Source organism: Thamnophis sirtalis, unplaced genomic scaffold, assembly GCF_051295495.1.
Source record: "Thamnophis sirtalis isolate CommonGarterSnake01/CBP01778 unplaced genomic scaffold, rThaSir2_p1.2 scaffold_12, whole genome shotgun sequence".
Classification (NCBI taxonomy): domain Eukaryota; kingdom Metazoa; phylum Chordata; class Lepidosauria; order Squamata; family Natricidae; genus Thamnophis; species Thamnophis sirtalis.
Window position 1 is genome coordinate 407,393 of NW_028261392.1, and position 22,379 is coordinate 429,771.

A 22,379-nucleotide genomic window follows, 5' to 3' on the forward strand; every position below is an offset into this window, starting at 1 on the left:
ATCTAGATATGACAAAGATCGGAAAACGGAAGGTTTCTATGATAAAATGACTGAATTAGACAAAATGTTGACAGGTACTGATGAAAAAGTAATTAAAAATTATATGGACACTTACTAGAGGTTAAGTTAAAGGAAGAACAAGTTAAAGAAACTATGATAGCTTGGGGAGAGGAATTTTGGACTTGGGATTGAACTAGAGAAATGGCAGAAATTGTGGTCTCAAAATTATAAAATGACAATGTCAACAGCTTATAAGGAAAATTTGTATAAGGTGTTTTACAGGTGGCACCTACCCCCAACAAGAATAGCAAGAATGTTCAAGAACAAGTCGGAAAAGTGTTAGAAATGTCATCAGACACCGGGCTCATATTACCATATGTGGTGGACTTGCATAGAAGCTAAAAGATACTGGACTAAAATCCACACGTGGTTGGAGAAAATGATACAAAAACACATAGACTTTAAACCAGAGATTTTTTTATTGGGAATCATATCAGAAACATATAATAAAGATCTGAAATATTTGATTGTAAATGTTTAACGGCAGCTAGAATTGTATTTGCAAAAAAAATTGGGAAAATGAGAAAATACCAACACAGGAGGAAGTTATTCGAAAAATAATGGAATGTGCTGAAATGAGTAAATTGACATTTGAAATTAGAGAACAAGAAGATGAATAATTTTATAAAGTATGGGATTTGTTCCTGGTTAGATAAAAAAACATGGAAATGAAAAAATTTGGAGAAGTCTTTCACATTGTAAGAATAATAGAACGAGATAGGTGATATCATAAAGACATATTATTATTAGATTTATAATGATGCAATGGAATATATATATAGTTGTATTTGTGCTGATAAATAAATAAAGGGCATACCAGGGGTTGTGACACTAAATATATGTATGTATGTATGTATGTATGTATGTATGTATGTATGTATGTATGTATGTATGTAATCTCTAGAATATTTGTTTAAAATGAAGGAGTAACAATTGGAGCTGAACGTATGATCTATAATGATAATAATGTACCTATGAATACCTGATGGACCATCTGTGACCTCATATATCATTGAAAGCGGTGATGCACAAATGCTTGTAACCAAACGACATGCTAGATGTATATGTAATTGATGATGGTTTTATGTTTTATGCCTTGTTTGTCTTTGTCTGTCTAAAAATAGAAAACTTTTATACAAAAAAAACCAAGAACTGGAGTTTTGGTTAAGTGACCCACCAATTATGGGCCTCAGAGCATCACATTAAAACTGTACACATAGCAGCACAACGTACGCCATCCTCAGTGTGGAAGAAGAGCCCATTCTGAGAGCAGCAGGAGTTTTGACAGCTTCAGGATGGGGACTAAACAAGTTCTGCGGATATGATGGAGACCAAGGTTTTTTTTTTTCAAACTTGGCAAATTTAAGCTCCCAGAATTTCTCATCTCCCCTCGGCTTCCATCAACTGTGGGAGATGAAGCTCACATATCCTAAAGTGGCTTATTTGGGAAAAGCCTGGTCTACATCTACAACATCAGTGCAACTCAGGGAAATTGTGGTCCTTAAAAATGCCCTTGAAAAGGAATAGTGGTGAAAAATACACCGTCTTTTAGCAAAAACCGTAACGTTATCCTTTGAAGAAAGGTTTGTCTGTAGAGATCTGACACAGAGACATAAACGACTTCAAGGGCGAGAACACGGAAAACTGAATACAAACTTTATTAAGAAAATTAACAAGTGCTTACATACTTTGCAAAAATATATATTTACAAAAAAAGTTGCATGAAGTAGTTAATACATTTTTCTTTTCACAATGAAAAGTATTTTTCACATTATTTTGGGAAAACCTGTGGGCCTGCTAACTGGACCCTCCGTAGAACGATAGCACGAATCACTGCTTGCCCTGAAAACGATCCAGGTGTCAAAGCCGGATCTGATCTTCCTCCAGGCCGAGAGAGCCGCCTTTCCCTTAGGGAGTCCTCGCCGGGCTGCCTCAAGATGGGGCGGAGATGGGCCCCGGGGCCTCACCTGAGCCCCTCTTTCCCCTCTCTCTCACGCCTCCTTTCTCTCTCTCTGCTAAGCCACAGCAGGGCAGGAAGGCTAACTGGTTTCTGACGGAGGGATTTCGGAACTGCTGCCTGAGCGCAGCCGAGGGGCATCAGCAGGAACCCCTCGTAAGCATCACACGCGGCGGGACGCTCCCGGTGGAATCCGCGTGATTTCTGCCATCCAGCAATCAGCCGGTTTTTCACTTCCTCTAAGAGTCTGCAGAGGCCTCTGGCCTCCTGCAGTTTCCATGCCTTTTTAAAAATAGGGTTACTGAGATACCTTTGGGGGCATCTGGAATTTGAACCCTAACTCTTGTGTGTGTCCCTCGATGGTTTTTGAAAGTTAAATTCATTTTCTCCTTAGTAAAAGCGTATATTAAGAATAGGAAGTATTAATTAGCACTCCCAATATGTAGCATAGCCTCCAAAAGTAACACCTGCCCAGCAAGTTCCTGTTACTAACAGAATCCTCCACGATCCAAAGGAAGGTGGGACTACTCTCAGTTGAACAGCGTTTAGCTTTGCCAAAGGTATTTAGGAACATAGCATAATATGCGGAATACTCTTATTATTATATCCGGAAGCAGGTCATTGTGCGTGGAATGGGTAGGACTAGAAGGTTGTGAGTGTGTATGTGATGCGCGTGTGCCTGCAGTGTTAGATATAATTGAACCCCCAGCAGTCCACAGTGATACACCCCCTCCCAACGTCCCATTATTTAAGTTATTGCTTCTCCACCTTGTCAACTGTAATCTCTTTGGACTTCAACTTCCAGAATTCTCCAGCCAGTCATGTTGGCTAAGGAATTCTGGGAGATGAAGTGCGGTGATCTTAAAGTTGCACGTTGAAGAAGCTCTGATTTAAGTCATTGCTGGGCAATCTGGAGCTGCCTTGATAGCTACTGAAAGCTCATTGCATCTTTTATTTTGAGGGGGGGGGGATGCACAAAACTAAACCATACTAGCAAAACATCTTACGATCCTCCCAATAGTAACCAGCTGATGTGTCTCCTCTTTGGTACACTGAATTTGGAGATGGGGAAATATATCTGAAGAAGCCGATTAAGACTGGCGACCTAGTGCTAATTGGAGTTTATCTTTGGCATTTCAATTTGAACAAGAAAGTAAATATTTTTGCATTCTAGCTGCACTGAAAGGCCACCGGAGTCCTGAGTCTCCACTCTCGTATCCCGGATGGCAATTTGTTGTTGCTATTTGGGTGGTTAAAAGTGGGAGAAAAGATCGGGAGAACCTCTCTGTTGGCTGTGGTGCGGATTGTGTGAGGAGGTGCGGGGTTCCCTTTCTACGGGAAGGGAGGTGGCTGTGAAGGCAGCTCGTTTTCCATTTAATGTAATAAAGTCTGATTTTCAAAAGCTACTTTTTACCACAACTAAAAAAAAAATGTTCTGCTATTTGGTCCAGGAGCAAACTCCACAGGGCTCACTTGTAAAAGTGTTTATAATAATTCATAGTATCCTAGAAATGATTACAATAAAAAATCTTTTAAGCTTGTGAGACATAAAATTTGGTCGCTTACGGCACAGATAGGGTTCCCTGAGAAGAAATAGAAATATCCGCCATGCGCTCCTTCTCCCGATTCTGAATGTGGAGACCGGAAATCCTTCTTTCCATCTCTCTCACTCTCTGAAAATTATCTTTTGGCTGCCTGGAGGCCTCCCTCGCTGCCTGAAACCACTGTAGCAGAAGACAGCGTTGGCCATCACACACACACACACACACACACACACACACACACACCCTTTGAATGATTCTCCCCAAAGTCTCCCCCCTCCCCCCTCCTCTCCCATGCAAACGTATCAAGGGGTCACTGCCCGGATTCTGCACAGCAGAAGAAGAGGATTAATGCTCTGTTCATACAAGTTGCTGCTCTTGAAGTTAGTGACACAAAAATAAAATTAAAAAAAACCAAGCGGTTCCTGCTACATCAGACGATATCGGCAAAGACAAGGCGTTTCTGTGCAAATAAGGAACTCGGGGGGGGGGGAGGGGGGCAAGCGTGGAGCCTCGGGGGGCGCCGAGAACTTCACCGTGGAGCCCTGAGCCCGAGGCTCTCCTCTGCCGAGGACCGGGGGGGGGGTGCTGGTGCCTGGAAGAGGGTGCTGCGTACGGAGCCATTTCCTACGTGGGGGACGGAGGGATCCGGCTCCTACGGAGAAGCATCCCGCAGGCAGGCAGTGCTGCTCCTCGCTTACAGCTTGACTCTCCTGTGGGTAAAGAACAGAGGGGGACTCCATCAAGCCAGCTCTCCACGGGACGAGGTCGGGGCTATCAAAACGAACATGCCAACTCCAGGCCCACCCGGGGCCCCTCGGCAGGAAGCCAGCTTGCCACCCCCATTTACAAAACAGGAAGTCGTTGCTCGCTAAGGTCGATTCCAATAGTGTTCATAGTACAAAATCAGAATTAGGCTTGGGAATATCTTAGGCCCCCTTTAAGTTGTTTTCTGCTGCCTTTCCAAACTGGAGGGCTTCTTTACGGAACCTTCTAGATCTAGCTATGAAGACCCCCTCCGAGCAAACAGGGCCAGTGCACGCCAGGAGGGCAAAGTGATGCATGAAATCAAAGCGAAGAGTCTTTCATGCCTTCCCATCTGGCCAAGCGAAGACCCTCGGCTGATCCTGGCTGGGGCAAAAAACTAAGATAAGCAGCGTTCGACCTCTTGTAGGTGAATGCAGGGTGAATACTGGACTCAAAGTAGCAGCCCAAAAGCTTTCAAAAGGAAGCTGCTTCCGTATCTAGAAAACCATCTGGATGTGTCCTTCAAGTCAGCCCGAAGATGTGCTCAACTCAACAGAAGTTTCTACATTTTGGGAGGTGGTTTCAACTGTGGATGAAACCCGGAAGGAGTTCTAGCCTGACGGGACACCTAATTACAACAGAGAACCAGCACAACAACAGGGGCCTTTCTGGGAAGGTAGCAGAGAACTGAATTCTAACCGTGGCCAAAGTTTTATTTCTACCGCTTGCTAATTTTAAGTTCTGAAGTATCAGACATTTAATACTGAAGTATTAAAATTTTAAGTGGGGAAAGCAAAGCTTTTCCTTTGTTGGGATTGGACTTTGTGGTATCCTGGGTCATTAAAACAGGAGTGCTTGCCTGCCTAACCTCCCCCCCCCCCCACACACACAATGGGAGTCCAATGTTGAAGGCAACAAAGTTCCAGGGAGGGAGAAAGAGGCTCCTGGAGCAAAGAGAAGAAACTGCAGAGAGGAGAGGAGAGTTTCTGCCTGCCTAGCTGCTTCCTGGAAGCCCTCCTATCGACACGGCTCGCCTGGGACCTTCCTCCCACGGAGCAACACAAGGCGGCTGTGCCTTTTGCCTGAGCCTCCCGATTCCTGTGCCAGGGAAAGGCCTGCCGAGCTCAAGTGGAGCCGCTTGGATTCCCTTTTATTGCCAGCGCTGCTTTCTCACTTGACAAGGAGGGTTTGCGGTGCAACGGACACAAAGCTGAAGAATAGCAACAGCACTTAAGACGCACACACCGCTTTGCAGTGCTTTTACAGCCCTCTCTAAGCGGCTTACAGAGTCCGGCTGTTGCCCCCAAGAATCTGGGTCCTCATTTTACCCACTTGGGAAGGATGGATGGACGGCTGAGTCAACCTTGAGCCGGTCAGGATCGAACTGCTGGCTGCGGGCAGAGTCAGCCTGCCATCCTGCATTCCAGCCACTGCGCCAGCAGGGCTCTTCACAATATACAGGATAACAGTAGAGGAACCATGGGAAGCTAATTCAATGGCAGCCAAAGAATCTTAACCTAATACCCCCCCAAAAGCACCACCCCCTCCTCTCCCTCCGTTCAGGGGCAACAAGCATGAATGCGGTTTACTTGGATTTTTAACCCACGACTGCCTGGGAAGAAAGGACGTTGTCCTGAGCAGAAAAGTCCCTTTGACATGAACTAGCCGAAATCTGTTGATCTTGGTGCAATCTCATTCCCCTCTCTGAGACTTGCTAGGCCAGGGGCTTCCTTAACTGGCCTTGTAGATCCCTATTAACGTTATTTTGAAATACGCAGCTGACTTTTTTGCATCTTTCCAGGCATGGCTCCCTTGTGACCTTTATTTTGGAACCCTGGGATATGTCATAATGGAGGCGAAACAGATACGCTGGCCCGCCTGGGCCGTTGGGGGCCCTGTTGAAGTCAGTGCAGCCCCAGAGGCTGCCAACTGGATCACAAGGGCAATTTGGAAGCGGGGGGGGGGGGGGGGGGAGTCAGCAGGTGCAGTGATAGATAACTCTTATCTGGGATTCTAAATCAGTCCTAAAATGTTCAGAAGCCGAGCCAAAGGTTTGAGCAGTTGACCCTTTCCTTCTGCTCTGCCTTACGCCCGCTGTCATTCAGTTGGGCTGTTTTTAGTGGGACTTTTTGGAGCATGAAAAGACTCCGGGGGGGGGGTTAAACACCCACCAGAGTCCTGCTGTCACCCTCTTGGAGTCACAGCTTCACAAAGGGCTCCGGGGAAAAGCGTCAGTCCCAACGTTTTCGGGATTTGCAGAGGTTGATTGGCAGCTCCAACTGAACAGCTACGAGGCCAACTGGGAGTCAGGTGTAGGAAAGGTTGACAATCCCCTGTTGCTCTGAGCGGCAGGACAAAGTGGCTGGGACTGTGGAGCAGGGGAGGTGAAACCATCCTCCCCTCTCAGCCACCGTATTGGGGCACCCGCTGTGTGGAATCGGCCGTAGTCCATGGGTGCCATCTGCATTATTTGGGGTAATAGGGGTACTGCTCTGGGTTGACGGGATTTGGGACGGTGCAAAGGGCGTAGATTAGGAGACTCCCCAGGTCACTTCCAGCCCTCCAGGATCCATGGGACGACAAATTAAAACGGAAACTGGTCAGCCCCAAAACAACCTTTATCCAGTATGCAGCTATTTAATAACACAACTTAAATAGTTTGGTTTAGCACGACCAAGAACTGACTGTGGCGCTTTCAGCTAGTTGTGGGTCGCTGAATCTGTCTTCTTGGTCCCCTGCACCCACAACATGGAGAAGAAGTAAGAAAACAGGCAAAAGAGATTAGTGAGCAGTGAGCTGATATTTTAGCAGGAACCTTCAAGACTTCAAAATAAGTCTTGAACTTCCCAAAACTGCATCCTTGCGACAGCCTGGTTAACACAAGAAGAAAGCTGAGAAGATGAAACCACGGACGACAGCCCATCTAAAAAAGCATAAATTTTATTATTTAAAAAGCATTTTTTAATAAATCCCCATATACAGTAGGGCTTTTATAGTATTAAACTAGCCACTTTTTTGCATGTACAGTGCATAATACATGCAGTACACTGTTAGAGCAAGGGAAAAGTAGATAGGCTGCTACATTAATGTAGATTTAGATATTCGTGTTACATCTGGCCACCTGTGGGCAAGGATGCCTTGAAGCAGCCGAGAGAGTTAAGTGGAGAGAGGGGATCTTACTTGGGGTTGGCTTGAAATGTGGCCTTAAGCAGAGAGGAAAAATAGATCTCCGGGGTGCATGGGGCGGGGGGGGGGGTTCAAAGGCTCAGTTCGGCAAGGACAGCTATGGGGCCAACTCTTTTGAAGTCCAGCGCCTACAAAGACCCTGGTCGTTCCAGTAAAAACATTCATATATAAGGTTGCTGCCAAGAGGCTACCCTCACTGCATCTGGGGTCAACGTCTTCCTTCAACTGCTGGAAATGAAAAGCCTGGATGAAAACATATTTAAGCAGAGACCCTCTGAACAGATCCGGGAGCACAGGGATAAAGAGCTTCCAAAACTGGCTCTGGGGCAACTTCAGAAGAATGGGCAAAAAAGGTCCAGGAAATCTGGTGCGTGACATTCACAAGTCCTCCACTTGTGAGGACTACTGTGGGGTAACCGATGGGCACCTTGTCACCTGGTCCACCTGAGTCTTATCTCTTTTGGCCCCAAAACTGAGAATCTCTCTTGGTGACAGACGTGAAGCAGCCTCCAAAAACTGAGCTGAAGCCAAGGCCTCAGTCTCTGCCCATCACGGTTTCCCCCAGGGGGGTTTTGTGGCGAGGCCTTTAGGATTGCGGCTTACTTTTGAAAGTATTTCTCCAGGTACTCCTGGATCCACTTTAACTTGGAGTCGATGCAGATCTGCTTACTGCTGTTTTTCAGTCTTGCGCTGCCGAAAAATAGGGGAGAGGAAAAAAAGAGAGAATAGAAAATAAACTCGCGTACATAAACCAAACCAGAATTTGCTAGTTCAACTTTTGCGACAGGGACAATAAAGGCATCTGCTCCTTATAACATTACACAATGAAGGAAAGTTTTTTATTATTATGGTGAAATTAAAACCATTAAAAACATTTGTGGCCGTTACCACAAATTGACACAAAGCAGCCCTCTTGAGCGATAGCTGGGCCACCTTCAAACCAAGGTCATGGTGGCCGGAAGTTAAATGCCCCCAAAGCTTTTGAGTTGCCTTCGGGAGGCGCGTGGTAAGTTACACTGTTTTTATTTCCATTTGGCCAATTTGGGAAATTTTGAACCTCTTCCACCCTCTCTATGGAAAAAAAAACTCCTTATACAGAGCGAAGAACAATAGGGCATAGTTTTGTGAGTGACACTTCTGGCTGCTAAGCAGAAAACGCCGGAGAAGGGATCTCAAATGATCATACTTTTTGGAGGTGAACTGAAAGAACAAACTCAACAACATTTTGTACTCTCTGACAGCAACAATATTCAGCAACTCTGCAATGGGAGAAGAGCCTGAGAGTCAACGATTGATAGAGCAATGTAATTGCTTGTCTGAACTCCTTCATTGGTACCAAACCATCTTTAACAGACAAGCACATCTAGATGAGTAGACCAAAAGAGCTTTTCTGAACCCCTAGCCCAGAAAAGGCTATTTTCAATGGAAATTTCAATCTGCTGGTTTCCTCATCACACGAAATACCCTGAAAATAGGTTGTTCCAGCTACAGTGTCTCACCAGTGAAGTGATAAGGGAAGTCCGAAACTGCTTTTTGTGTTAGCCCCACACTCTATAATGAGTGCTTCATTACGCTGCAGGAAAGCCTTTCAGCAGGACACGTAATTAATCTGTCTTGCTTAATCTTTTCTATTTAGCAATCCACGTTCTCAGGCAGAATTCCCTTTATAAACAATATAAGCAGAATACAAATCAATTTCCAAAACCTATCAGTTGAAAATGCAAATATAAAACATTTCATTTTCACATACTTTTCTCTTTCCCAAGAAAGTGTATACTTTTGCTTCATTTCAACCACATTTAATGGTAGAAGAGAAAGAAGTTAATTATAAAGCTTCTCTATAAAATCACCCAAGTTGAAGTACTTATGACCAATTTTAATTTTTCTTCAAATACACAACCATGCTTATAAATAAACTGTGGCTCTGTTTAGCATAAGGGAAGCATGTAAGGTTTCGCCCTCTCTTCCTGTGTGGTTTTAACGTTTATCTTGTTTATATTAGAGGGATGCTTTAAGGGGAAAGGATAATGAGGATAAAGGAGACGGGTTCTTCTGCATTTTGAAGGCCCAGGATGGAAGCAGGATAACAAGGAAGCTCGCGCTTTTGAGCTCTGGTGCTGGAGAAAATTCCTGGTGATGCCACAGGCAGCCACAGAAGTAAACAAAGGGGTTGTTGAACAAATCAGCTGAAAGAGTTCTCGTTTGAGACACGGATGACTCGGCTCAAGCGATCCTACTTTGCTCAACTCTCGTGCTGGGAAGGGTGGAAGGAAAGGAGGCCAGCATCAAAGTCCCCGTGCCCAAATCATGAGCATCCAACCGACCGACCGTGGGGATGATGCTGGGGATGATGCGATGGCCAGGCCACTCACAAGTTGTAAACCTGAACAATCGCTAAACGAGAGGTCGGTAAGCGAGGTCTAGAGAACAAAGGGCATAAAGCCACAAAACCCATCCCGCCTGAAGGACAAATCCAGCCCCGAGAACAACTTTTCTACTTCCCCACCGTCAGAACTGATCCTGCCAGAGCTGAGCCTCGAGGGCCCTCTGGCAGACTGCGGAAGGGCACTGCCCTCATCACCCAGGCACACTGGATGGGCAACTGGTACCCTGAGGTTGGTGGCCCTGCAGATGCCAAGCTGGGCCCAAGAGATTCAAAGCAGCGGTTCCCCACCACCACCGGTGAACTTTGCCTCTTTTGATCCGTGGGAACAAAAACCCCCGAGGACCCTCTTAGTCCGGGGACGGAGGGTCCCCAGGAGATCAGTGTTTGCAACCCCCGAGTGCCAGGATCCTTTCCTTGCCCGCTGCCCTTTGCACTGCGTCAATCACCAAGCCCTCTCCGGTTCCAACCTCCGCGACTTCTCAGGTCCCTGCGGACACCCAAATGGTGCCGCTTTTTAGGCTCCGGCCTCTTCCACACAAACACCGTTATTTTAAAATCCCGAAAACAGGAAACCTGAGGTGAAACCGAGGAGGCCGTGTTCTTTCGGAAAGCTCCCTCAAACATGTTTGCCAATTTTGATCCATTCTGCCATTAAATCTGCCAAACAAAATTTACAATTTCCTCCGTAAAAGAAGAACAAAACCAGAACTTAGCATATTGGAAGAATTAATCTGCTCAGAAAAAAAATGGCTACTCCTGACGGACGTGATCCAGTTCTGTCAAACCGGTAAACAAAAGGAAAGTAATGCCTTATTTCCAATTAAGAGTCGATGGGAGGCAGGGCTCGGATTTCAAAATCACAATTAGAGACTAAATTGAATCGAGGGGCTAATCTGAGGTAGAAAAAGTCATTTTCTGAGTTTTTAACTCAGGGTTTGCTAACTTTAAGGCGCCGGCTGGGGAATTCTGAGAGTCCTAAAGACATCTTAAAGTTGCCAGAGTTGGAAAAGTCTCATGGCCTAAACTAGGGTTTCTCAACCATGGCACCTTTAACATGGGTGGACTTCAACTCCCAGAATTCCCCAGCCAGCTGTAGTAGGCTGGCTGGGGAATTCTGGGAGTTGAAGTCCACCCATCTAAAATTCACCAAAGTTGAGAAACCCCAAGGCTAAACCACCCATAAATTATAACTTGCTGCCGAGGCGTAAAACTCTTCCTCAAACAGATGCAAGTACTTATGGATTTGTTTTTATAGCTGCATCGTTTTTATTTCCCAGAAGACCCAGGATAGTTTACAAAAGGAGAATTATAAATGAAAAATAAAACAAAATCATAATACAGTAAAATAGAAAATAGCAGCAAACACAACTGAATCAGGAACCCACAAGATAAAAGCTAAAAGAAAACAAGGCTTCCTGGAGGCCTCCAAAAATAGAAAGATTTGCCCACTGGGGCCGGCAGAGGCTGCAAGAAAAACGGGGCCACCAGGCACCTTCCAGGCCATGAAATCGGATTCTGAAGGCTCCATTCTAATTTGCTTCCATCAAGTCTGTTCCTTGTTCTTTTTCTTTTTCTTAAAAAAAACCTGTTTCATATAAAACACACCTTGAAGCACAAATGAAGCATTCAGCTGACATTACCAAGGATTAACCTGCAGACTAGCAGAGAAGCATCGTTTACTCTATTTTTACAGTAAATAGAGCAAAAAAGAGCAAAAAGCGAAAGAGAGGAAATATTACAGATGTTAACCACAAACCCTCATCATTATTCACGAGGGAAAAAACGCATGCAAAATAAAATACAAAATTTTCACTGGAACAGCGACAGCAATTGAGCAACATTATTGGCCATTACCAAGACTATAATTTTCCCATGCAGTTCATTTAATCATCTTCTTGAATTAGACCTAAATTTCTAGGCAACACAAAGCATTTATGCCAAGGAGCCACAAGGGGGCAGAAAAACTTCTCCTGTCCCTTTTCTGATAGTTTTTTTCTGTTTACATTCAGGAAGATTTCATTGGAGTTTCATAAAAAGCAGGAGGATTCGGGTCTTTTTTTAAAAAAAAAAGTGGACCGCTGAACTCTCTCCAAATCTCAGTCTCCGCTTCCGCCATTTCAAAGACAAAGACCGTTTTTCTAGACTTAACACCATTCTCTTTTCCAGCTAGATTAAAATCACGTTTCCTAAAAACGCTGCAACCCAAAATAAAAATCATAGCAATAGTAATGTTTTTAAATCATAAACACCACTGAAAATAAACGGAGTGCCCTCAAATTTCACAATAGCTGGAGGGAGGAGGAGAACGTGCTAATCGGATCTAGAATGAAAACTGACCTGCTTTTCCACTCGGACACTAGTTTACATCTTTTATTGCAGACTAATTAAACAGCGTATCTCGAACTCGAGGCAGAGCGAGCGAGCGCCGGCCTTCTGAGGATGGAGCCCCAGTGCTTCCGACCGGCATCCCAGGTGTGCGAAGGAGACACTTACATGACCTGAAGGGGGCATCCAGGGACGGTCAGGATCTTCAGGTGCTTGATCTGGGACTTGGAGACGTGGCTCTCAAAATACCTGCAAGGGCACCGGTACGTCAGGCTGATGGGCTTCCCTGCAGGGCAGAAGAAGAAAGGAGGCGCTCAGGTTCCCTGCCCGACGGGCACAGATAATCCCAGCCCTTCATTCTGGTTGATGGTTTTTAGGAGACAAAAGTGGGGCGAGAACCTGGAACAGGCATTAGCGGGTTTTTTAAAAGGAGCCGGCTAATTGTCCTGGCACTGGCGGCGATTACCCAAGATAAAGGGGGCAGCTGAAAGGCACTTGGCCTCCCCAGTGTTATTCCTGCTAAATAATTTGACCCCGGGGCAGCATGAGAAGGCAGACAAGAAAGAAATCGCAATGCAACACCCCCCTCCCCACATATGCAGAGCCTCCTGGGCAGGGAGGGAGGGCCAGGGGAGGGGAGGGGGGAGGGCTCGCTCCAAGTTTGCAATCACAAATCTTATGGGGGGGCGGCAATTACTGCAAACTGGGCTGCAGGTAGAGAGGTTCAGTCTCACTGCCAATTAGTTTTCGGGGCAGCTGTGAATGTTTGAAGTTTTCACCCCCTTTCTCCCCCCCTCCCTCCCCCCAGCACTGGCAGAGGAATCCTGATGGTCCCAACTTCATCATCAAAGATAGGAGGGATACTCTTACAAGTCGGTTTCTTTGAACAAGGAATCCTTAGGAGCTGCTCCTTCGCTGCTACAAGCGCATTGGAAGCGTCTTCCTCCTGTTGCCTCGTGGCAGAAGCAGCAGATAACCGGTTCCCCCCACGCACCACCCTTATCAGTCAGAAAACCTGGCTGGCTTTAAGGTCAAAGGAAGGAGGAAGGAATTCCTTAGGAGAGCCCAAAGCTACCAGCAGCACAAAGGAGCCCAAGTGAACAGAAAAGTCTTGGCAATAAGGCAACATGCAACAAAAGAGAAACACAGAAGCAACGGAGAGTATCTGGCAGCCCAGGAGGCCAGAGAGATTGCAGCGTTTCCTTATCTACGGGGCAGGCAGCCTGTAGTTGCTACGTAAAAGAAGCTGCTACAATGTGAGAAGCAGCTGCCTGCGACCCACAACGAAAGCCACGGGGGCGTTGGATGGGGAAGCGTGCGGCATCGTGTCATTGCACGAATAACACAACTGGGATTGTTCAGATCAGGTTGTCTTCAAAGCAGGTCACTTCATTATGGGCTGCACTGGATGCCTATGAAGGGATTGCACAAGGGGGTGGGGCTGGAATATGTGTTAAAAGGGGCGCAGTGTGATGATTAGAAAGATACCTTATAAAACGCACAATAGATTTTGTCCGGAAGGGCATTTTCTGAGCTCATTGTTTTTCCAAAAGAGGAGGAATTGGGGGGGGGAGGGGGGAGGAGATCAAACCAGAGACAGAAACATTTAAGCCTTGGCCTTGGTTTCCAAAAACTTTCTGAACATCCTGATAACTCTCCTCTAAACTCTCCCGTGAGCAAGGGGTGTGATGGGGTTTAGTTTAATTTTTATTAAACTAAACTAACAGGCCGATGCGAACAGGGGCGCTGCTGGCCCAAATCAGGAGAAGAGAGCCACCATGCCGTTGTCAATGGCCCTGGGGATGTGGGGTCCGGCTGCAGGGGCCGCTCTTTTGAAGGGAAACAGGGTCCTTCCGTGAAGCAGGTGTGCAAAAGCCCCCCTGGGGGATGCGAGAGCCTGGGAGGGTCTCATTTCCAATGCAAGGGGGGGTCTGTTTTGTGGTGAAACAGGACAAGCAGGACAGGGACCCATTTGTGGTGTAATTCAAACAGGGATTTAAGAGGAAGTATTAGGTCTCCCCAATCAAAAACAAATGTTGCACATCAGCCCCTTGGATTTGCCCCAATGCTGGAGCTTTCCAAGGCCATTTGGAGTTGCGATTCCTCCCCTCCGAGGTATTAAATACGTTTAATACGTTTCCCTCCAGCTTGCAATGCTCTGCAAATTTGATAAGCATCCTTCTGGTTCCATCCAATATCGAGCTGCTTAAAGGGAGCCTGGCAAAGGACCAGCCCCACCTGGTATTCCCTGCTCCCTGGGAACAGATCCTCAAGCAGATGCAACTCCAACACGTTCACATCCATCCATCTCTGACACAAAGACATTATGGGGGGGGGGAGTGTCCGACTCTTTGCTGACAACAAGGTGGGCCAAATTCCTTCTTCCCCGGTGGCTCTACCAAGCTCTGAACGTTAGGAGGAGTTTATGAAGGTGAGCTTGGTGCAACTTACTGGCTCCTAAGTTGGCAATGCTCTGCCCTCAAAAGCTTGGCCAACTCGATTGAGCTGTAGCTCCCGTCTTCCAAAACCCTGGTCACCCCGGCCTCCTCCTTTCGCTTCCTGGGAGCCAACGGGGGGGGGGGAGGCAAAGGGGCTGCTCCTCAGCAAGGACACCGGGAGTCTTGTCACCTGTGGATGCTCAACCGTTACTTACAGCTTGTAGCTGTTGTCCCAACCTACCTTGCAGGGTTATAAGGACAGGAGTAAATGCGCTGCCCTGGGCTGCAAATAGATAATATTTCTTGGTTTGGAGGGTTGAATTTGCTAAATGGGGGTTCTTGCAGCGCTTTGATCGATCTGCAGCTCTCTTTGCCTCCCTTCAATCATGCCAGGAATGGTTTCTCTTCCAAGGAAAAGAAATCCAGGCAATGCAAATGGAAGTGTCCAAACAATTCCGCCTTTCCTCGTTTTTATTTTCCCTCCCCTTCTATACCTTCCCACAGCACCCTCCAAAAATTTCCTTACCTCTTCTGAGCTTTACCTTTTTTTGACTCCAACCTTGCCATCCTGCTACGGGTTTAACCCCTTCTAGTCCTTAGTCCCTGCGTCTATTTCCTTGTGATTAATCTATTTGAATATGTTAATAGCGCAAGGAGTTTTAAAATTTAATAGACAATAACTGAAGATATCCAACCTAACATCTTACATTAAACCTTCATGATTTGGCTAATGCAAGGGACCCACCCTTGGTCTGGGTGTGAAGATCCCTGGGGAATCCCTTGGAGCAGGCATGGAGGGCTGGTTTTACCCAATGCCCTTTCTGGCTCCCCCCCCCCCCCCACAAGGCATGCATACCTCTCTGAGCCACCTGCGCCCCTGGGCTTAAGAGGAGCAGCCCAAGGAATAAAAAGAAGGGGTGCACTGGATTCATCTCCAAACTGAATTATTTTTAAAACCATAGAGAAGCACCGATTGTCCGTCCAGATTGAAAAAAATGTATCCTCTCAGTTTGTTCTCTAATGCAACTTTGAGACATGCAAACAATTTTCAAAACATGGAAGAATTTAGCCTTTCGATACATGAAGTGGGCTGCAGATAGAAAACAATGGGACACCCTGGAGCTTCTCTCAACCTTAGCAACATCAAGACCTGTGGACCTCAACTCTCAGAATTCTGGGGGCAGAAGTCCAGAGATATTAAAAGAAGCGCAGCTCTGGAGTGCCAAACTTTATACAAATCTTTCTTGCACCTTTCCTCAAAAGCACCCCCCCCTTTATAGTTATGCAAAGTCTTTTCCACAAGGACCCAGCCAGATCCTGTCAAGATGAACTCTTCAGAAAAAATTTTGGATTAATTAAGGTAACAAGAAGCAGCCCCGTATTTAGTCCTCTTTTCTTACTGATAGAGTATTATTCAGCTATTTTTCCTAATGCCTAATTTCCTAATGAAAAGAAAAGCTCCTTTGGAAAAAAATATGCCTAGAGAAGCAATGGCTCATCCATTGTTAGGGAAGGTCTAAAATTAAGGATGTAAGCTCATGCAACTTAATCATAATTATAGCCTCCGCTGGGTTGGAAATCCTGTGCAATCAGGATTCCCAATTTTGCAGATTACAAAGTTAATCAGACCTTCACAAGGGGAAAGACAAAGAGGGAAGTGAAGGAGGGGGCAGAGGGGGGGCAAGAGAAAGGTGTGAAATGCTCTATCTGTGTGCGACCTATTAAAGCAGGTCTGTCTATTTGCAGGATTACACAGTTGTGGTATATGCTCTTCTGCACATCCAGAAACACCTTCTTGTGAATCTTACTGAAGCACCGCACAACGCTGGAGTGTGGAGTGTAGCTTTCTTGCTCCATAGCTAGAAGAAGCTGGAGGTGCAGAATAATTCAGGGAACAGGACTAAATGTTATTAGATTCCTCTCTAGAGTAAGAAGTTGTGGTTCTACAAGTCACATTCAGCCAAAAAGGACATTAAAATCGATTCAGTAATGTATGTATGTATGTATGTATGTATGTATGTATGTATGTATGTATGTATGTATGTATGTATTAGCATTAGCATTGTATATTTGTCACATATAACATAACATTGAAAGTGGAATCATTTTTAAAGGTTGTTTTATGATGCAAACCATCTGCAGACCAAAGAATATTTACGCCTCCTTCTTTCAATCTTGTGCTTTTTATCCTAACTTGGTGAGAAGGTGAGGCACAAGCCACCTCCAGCCCAAGTGAGCCCCTCCAGGGGGGAGAGTGCCCTCTTCCCTGCTTCTTCCTCTCTGCAATTAAAAAGTGGGAGCCCAGGAAGGAGCTTTCTCATCTATCTTCTACAAAGGGTGGATCTAAAATCCAGAACTGATTGATCCTCCGCATTAACCTTGAGGAAATCTGATTTGCCCCGTTAAAAACATTTTCTCCTAAAACTCTAAACACGCCCCTCCCCCCCTTTTTGTAGGTCGGAGCTGGCTCTCAAGCTGTGCCCCTACCACATTTCCTGAGGGCACCCATGCAAAGTCCCTGCGGAATAATGTAGACTGAGGAGGAGGGGAGGAGGAGACCGCTGGCAGCTTCAAAATAACTTCATTTTTAAGCTGCCATCCAGAGCAAGAAATGGAAAGGAAACTTGGGTATCTTGTGTGCAGGTGTGAACTGAAATTCCTCCCAAGAGCCTCCTGAGTGAAGCCGTCTCCGTGTTTCAGAAATGAACATGGATCTCAGCTGGAAGGCTGAACCACCTTTGACCGGGACCCCTGGAAGACCCTCCCCTGGAAGCAGGAATCCTCCAGAGTGAGGGGGAAAAAGGAGTAGAAACAGAGCTGAGGGAAAGAAAAGGGGAATAGAAAGCAAGGGGAGGGAGCCTCGCTGAGAAGCCTCCAAGCTGCCCCCTAACAGTCCTGAGACCCAGAAGAAAACTCTCTGGAGGGGAGCGGCAGGCAGAGAGCTCCCACCCTTTCTGAAAGAGGAGCCCGATCTCTCTCTCTCTCACACACACACACACACACACAGACACCCACAGCAGGGACCCCCTGCGCCCCACAGCAGAAGCGCTGGAGGCTTCCAGGGCAAAGATGCCAACTCTTCCCGGGGCCATCGGGGTCTCTGCCTGATGCCAGCAGGCCCACAGACGGGCTCCAAACTTTTATCTTTGCGGGAGAAGGGACCGAAAGCCCCCTCCTCTGCACCCCCAACCCTCTTTCTTCAGGGGATTTGGGGGGGGGGGCTGTGGCGGAGCTTTCTGGGCAGAATAAGGGGAAAGTCGGGAAGCCAGGAGCCCCGCAGAGGCCGAAGCACCGGCAGGCCAAGCGGCTCCCTCCACCCGGTGCCCACCTAGAGGAGGCGGGAGCCCCGCCAGGCACTTTCTGCCCACTTTCCCGGAGAATCCGCGCGCCCCTTTCGCTCCGGCGCTCAGCAGTCCCCGCCGGAGCAACGCGGAGTCCAGCGGCTCACACACACCCCGGGCTCCCCCTGCGGGCTCAGCCGACCCGGCCCGGCTCCAGCGCTTCCCTCGCTCGCTGCCCCTTCGGGGGTCGCCGCAGCGGAAAGGCGCCCAGCGGCTTCTCGGCCCACATCGCGCGGCTCCCTCCCCGCCCGCCTCCCATTCCCCCCGCGGCGCCCAGCCTTTCCACGCGGGCAGCCCCTGCCCGGGGGAGCCCGAGAGCCCCGCCGCCGCCGCCCGCCTCCCTCCAAAGCAGGCGCGGCGCGTGGCGGGGAGGCGGCGGTGGGCGGCGGGAGCGGCGCGGGGGCTCCGGCGGGCACTCACCGCGGGTGCCGTGCAGGGCGGCGAGCAGGAGCAGCAGCAGGAGGGCGAGCGGGCGGCGGTCCATGGCGGAGCTGGGCTGCGTGTGGCCAGGCGAAGGAGAGCCGCTCTGGACGGCCCTCCGCCCGGCCGGCCTCTATAGAGGCTGGGGGCCCGGGGGAGGGGGCTTCGGGGGGCGGGGAAGGAGGCCGGGGCGGCTGCCTCCACCAGGACCCTCCTGCCTCCGAAGGGGCGGGAAGGCAGCCAAGCCCCCCCCCCTCGCCCGCCCCCCGCCCGCCTTCCCCCGACGGCTGAGGAGCCGGCCCGATGCCTCCCCGCTCCCCCCCTTCGGCTTCTGCTGGCGCTGCTGTCCCGGCGGCCGCCTTGAACTTCGGGGGCTCCTTGCCAGCCTCCGCCGCCCCCCCCTCGCAGCGTCCAGGGACGGAGCGGGGGGAGACCCAGCGGGGAGCAGCGCTGCAGCCCCCTCCCCCCCCGTGGCTCCCTGCGCGTCTCCTCTGGGAAGGGAAGGCGGAGCGGATCCCCGGTGGGGGCCGGGGGAGGTCGGGGGTCGCACTCCGACGGCTAAGGAGGCGCAGGGCTGGCTTGGGGCGCCCGGCCTGGGAGGGCGAGCCACGGAGCGGCTGGAGGGAGCCTGGGAGTCGCAGCTGCTGCGCCCGGAGGCTCCCGCTGCCAAAGCCCCGCTCGGCCCTGCGCTGCGTAAAGGGCCGCGGAGGGTCTTCACCCGCCGCCCCCCACCAGCCGCCCTCCGCAGCAGCCCCGGGCTCCGACTCCGGCCAGCCCGGCTTCCTCACGCCCTCCCTCCCTCCGCAAGGCCCCTTTCTGGCACCCGGCAGCCTTTCCCCCCTCAGCTCCTAGGATTCCCCAGCAGCTCTCTGGACGTTGGGGGAATCCTGACCACTTTTCAGAAACCAGCCCAGAATTGCAGCCTTGGGGGGGGGGGCAAAGGTCATGCATGCTACACGGTGGCCCCTTTCATTTGGAGGCCTTTGGTGAGGCTCCATGCGTCCCTGTGGCAAGGAGAGGATTCCGGCTCCCTGTAGAAGACTTTGGACGCAGCCAAAGGGCCCATTAGAAGCCTACGAACCCATCAACCAGAGCCAGTTTGCAGGTAAAGAGGAAGGTTATTCTGTGGAAACCCCTCAGGTCTCCCTGAGGTTGAGGCTGGTATCCACCTGCAGACCTCTGGGCAGCGGAATGGGGGTGCTTGGCCAAGGCCAGCCCCCCCCCCCCCTGAGATGCCCCACTGGCCACCTCTGAAGAGAATCCAAGGACGAAGCTATTTGGGGGGGGGTGAGAAAGACTAAGGCTTCAGGAAGAAACCCCAGAGGGAAAGAGGGGGCTTCTCTCCTGCTTAGCTCTTCTGTGGGAGCCAAAGCTGGCTAGCTACTGGTCTCTAGGGAGGAGATGCAAAAATTGATCTCTTAGGGGAAAAATAGCAGAATTATTCTTATTTTTTGGACTAATTTTATCCACAAATGGGAACCTTCTGTCTTGTTGGGGTACCTGGAACTTCACGGAGGGCTGCAGAAATTGGGCAGAGCCATTGATCTCAAAGAGGGGTGGTTTTCCTATTAAGCCCCCTTGCTGAGATGGACCAGGAGAGTGTTCTGAGCAGATGACAAAGGGGCCTGATTCCAGGCAGAGAAGGAGGAGGAGGAGGAGGAGGCCCTCCGGATGGACTCTCGGCCATGACTTTGCCTAGGAGGGAGCCAGGAGAGAATCTGCACAGACCGCAAAGCACGTCCCTTGGGAGAGAGCAGATGAAGCGAAGCTCCCCCTTCTCCCAGTGGGGAGGGAAGGGCCCCCCCGTCTCCCAGTCATGGAAAGGGAGTCCGTGGAAGTGGCTTCGGTGCAGATGAATCTAATCAGAGTCCAGTCCTGGAAGCCAGGAATTGAAACCAGAGAATCCGAGGAGTCCCAACAATGGGCCTTAAGTGATCCAACTCCAGGCAAGCTGAAGGATTTGGCAGGCCCAGGCTGAGGTGGCTGTAAACAAAAGGGAACCAATTAAAGGGGGGGGGGAGAGAGAGAGAGACGGAGAGTCTTGTTTATATAGGATTTGGGGGTCTTAAGCACAGAATTGGTCTGGGAAATGGTCCACCTATTTGGTAGCCCCCCCCACCCCAGCCCCCCAGAATCACAATGATGGAGATCACACATGAAGCACCTTTGTGCAAGAGTGCCAGAAAATGTGAGTCATCATTGGTTTAACATGGCTGGAAATGTGAGCACCTCTCAGTGGTGAAGAATTTGGGGAAACGTTGGGGGGAAATGGCCATGGAGTCAAAGCACAGCTAACCAGCGCCGAGCTTTCCTTCTCTGGAGCCCAGGAGGAGATGCATTTCTCGGTTGAGGATCATCGCGCAACAAGTGACTAGAGGCGGCAGGGAGGGACCTTTTCCAAGAGGGACCATGGTCTTCCTGGTGGAGGCTGGGCAGGAGAAGGACTTCCAAGGGCCCCCTGTGCTCTCCGCCGAGCAGCCTTGCAGAAGGGGTGAGCGGTGCTCTAAAAGCGGGGATTAAAATTTGGGCAGGAGGAATTCAGAGGGATCAGGTGGAAACGCCCGTCCCATTGTCTGTTTGCACACTCGACTGTTCCACAAACACCTACAGACTTTGCTGCCTTTTGCGTGAAGGTTCAGGAGAGGCCGAGGAAGAGCCACCGGGGCTCCTGCTGAAGGAGAAGAGAAGCTGGTAGAACCTCAAACCTTGCACTGATTTGCTGCCGTTTAGGAAGGGCTGCAGGATGCAGAACTGAATGGAAAGACTTGGGAGCCGAAATGCTCAATGGCTCCATCTTAAATGCCTGCCTCACAACGTGGAATGTCGGAGGGGCTGACAGAATTTGAGCCGGGAGACGGAGGGGCTGTGGTCTTCAAATGAAATGCCTGGCGGGAAGGAGCTTACGCTGGGCAGGATCCATTGGAGGAGCATACATGCGCCTCTCCAGAGGAGAATGCGTTAGGGGAAATGGGGAGGGGGAGAGGGTGTGTGAGACTTCTGTGACCCCCCTGGAGCTCTCATCCGAGCTGTTGCACCCTGCAGTGGTGGAAGGAGTGGGGCTGGAGCAGGGGTTCTCCTCCTAACTCTCTGGGCCAGGTGAGGAGAACCCTTGCTGATCCCCCTTGGAATGAGGCTGTGGGGCCCATCAGCTCCTTTGGGCCTGGCCTTCATGAATGGGATTATGGGCAGGGGTTATTTCGACCTCATAAGACCATATCAATGTCAGCTACAGCTTCCCTTTCCTGTAAGGGGGACGGAAGGGCATCTCTGAATAGCCCCAGATTGCAAAGGCCTGGATGGGGTAGAACCAGCCCAAGGCAGGGAAGAGATTCCACGCGAGGGTTAGAGAAAGGCCTCTCGTTCTCTCCCTTAAGAATCTGGCTTGTGGGCCCTCCTGGGTCCAGACTCCGGGCTGGCACCCTTTGGCCATCAGTGGACACTTAGCGTGGCATCTGCTAGGGGCACTTTGAGGACTGGCGGTTAATTCTGATTTTCCTATGGCCGCGTGGCGGGAAAGAGGCCGCTGGAACCGAAGGAAATCCTCTCTTCATTATTTATTTATTTAATTAATTAAATGTATTGGCCGCCCAGCTCCAGTGGGCTTAGAATATATTACTTTGCTTACTCAGGCCTTTTAACCGTTTAAACTGTTTAAAATTTAATTATTTAAAGTGCATTGTTTTATTGCTTTAATAAAGTTTTAAGGTTGTTTTTACTGTAATGATATTTCTGTGGCTTTAATTGCATTTCTTCAAGCCGTCCTGACCTGTTAAGGAAATGGGCAGCAGGCCAACATTCAAAATAAATAAATGCGTAAGAAATGTGGCTGGAGCGGATATCAAGCCTGAAGAATCTTCCCAGAGAAAAGAGAGGATTTTACCTGCAATTCACAAGTTCAAAGGTTTCTTCAGTAACAAAAATTCTTCTCCCTTTCAGACCGAGCTCAGATAAAGGACGGGGGGCTTGGCTGACGGGCAT

The 22,379-nt window shown here is 49.1% G+C and overlaps 1 protein-coding gene across 2 annotated transcripts; it reads right to left on the reverse strand.

Annotated features, from left to right (window-relative positions):
• Nucleotides 1-3,265: 3,265 nt before the first annotated feature.
• CXCL12 (C-X-C motif chemokine ligand 12) lies at nucleotides 3,266-18,551 on the reverse strand. 2 transcript variants are annotated; one of them, XM_087726259.1, is made up of 4 exons: nucleotides 18,402-18,551; nucleotides 12,371-12,488; nucleotides 8,095-8,181; nucleotides 3,266-4,271 (listed from the first exon to the last, which is right to left on the reverse strand). In XM_087726259.1, exons 1-4 carry the CDS (start codon nucleotides 18,463-18,465, stop codon nucleotides 4,256-4,258), a joined length of 285 nt encoding a protein of 94 aa, XP_087582385.1. In that variant the 5' UTR covers nucleotides 18,466-18,551; the 3' UTR covers nucleotides 3,266-4,255. The 2 variants fall into 2 exon arrangements, with proteins under 2 accessions (XP_087582385.1, XP_087582386.1); XM_087726260.1 differs by lacking the exon at nucleotides 3,266-4,271 and having other exon boundaries at nucleotides 7,930-8,181.
• Between the last annotated feature and the right edge of the window lie 3,828 nt (nucleotides 18,552-22,379).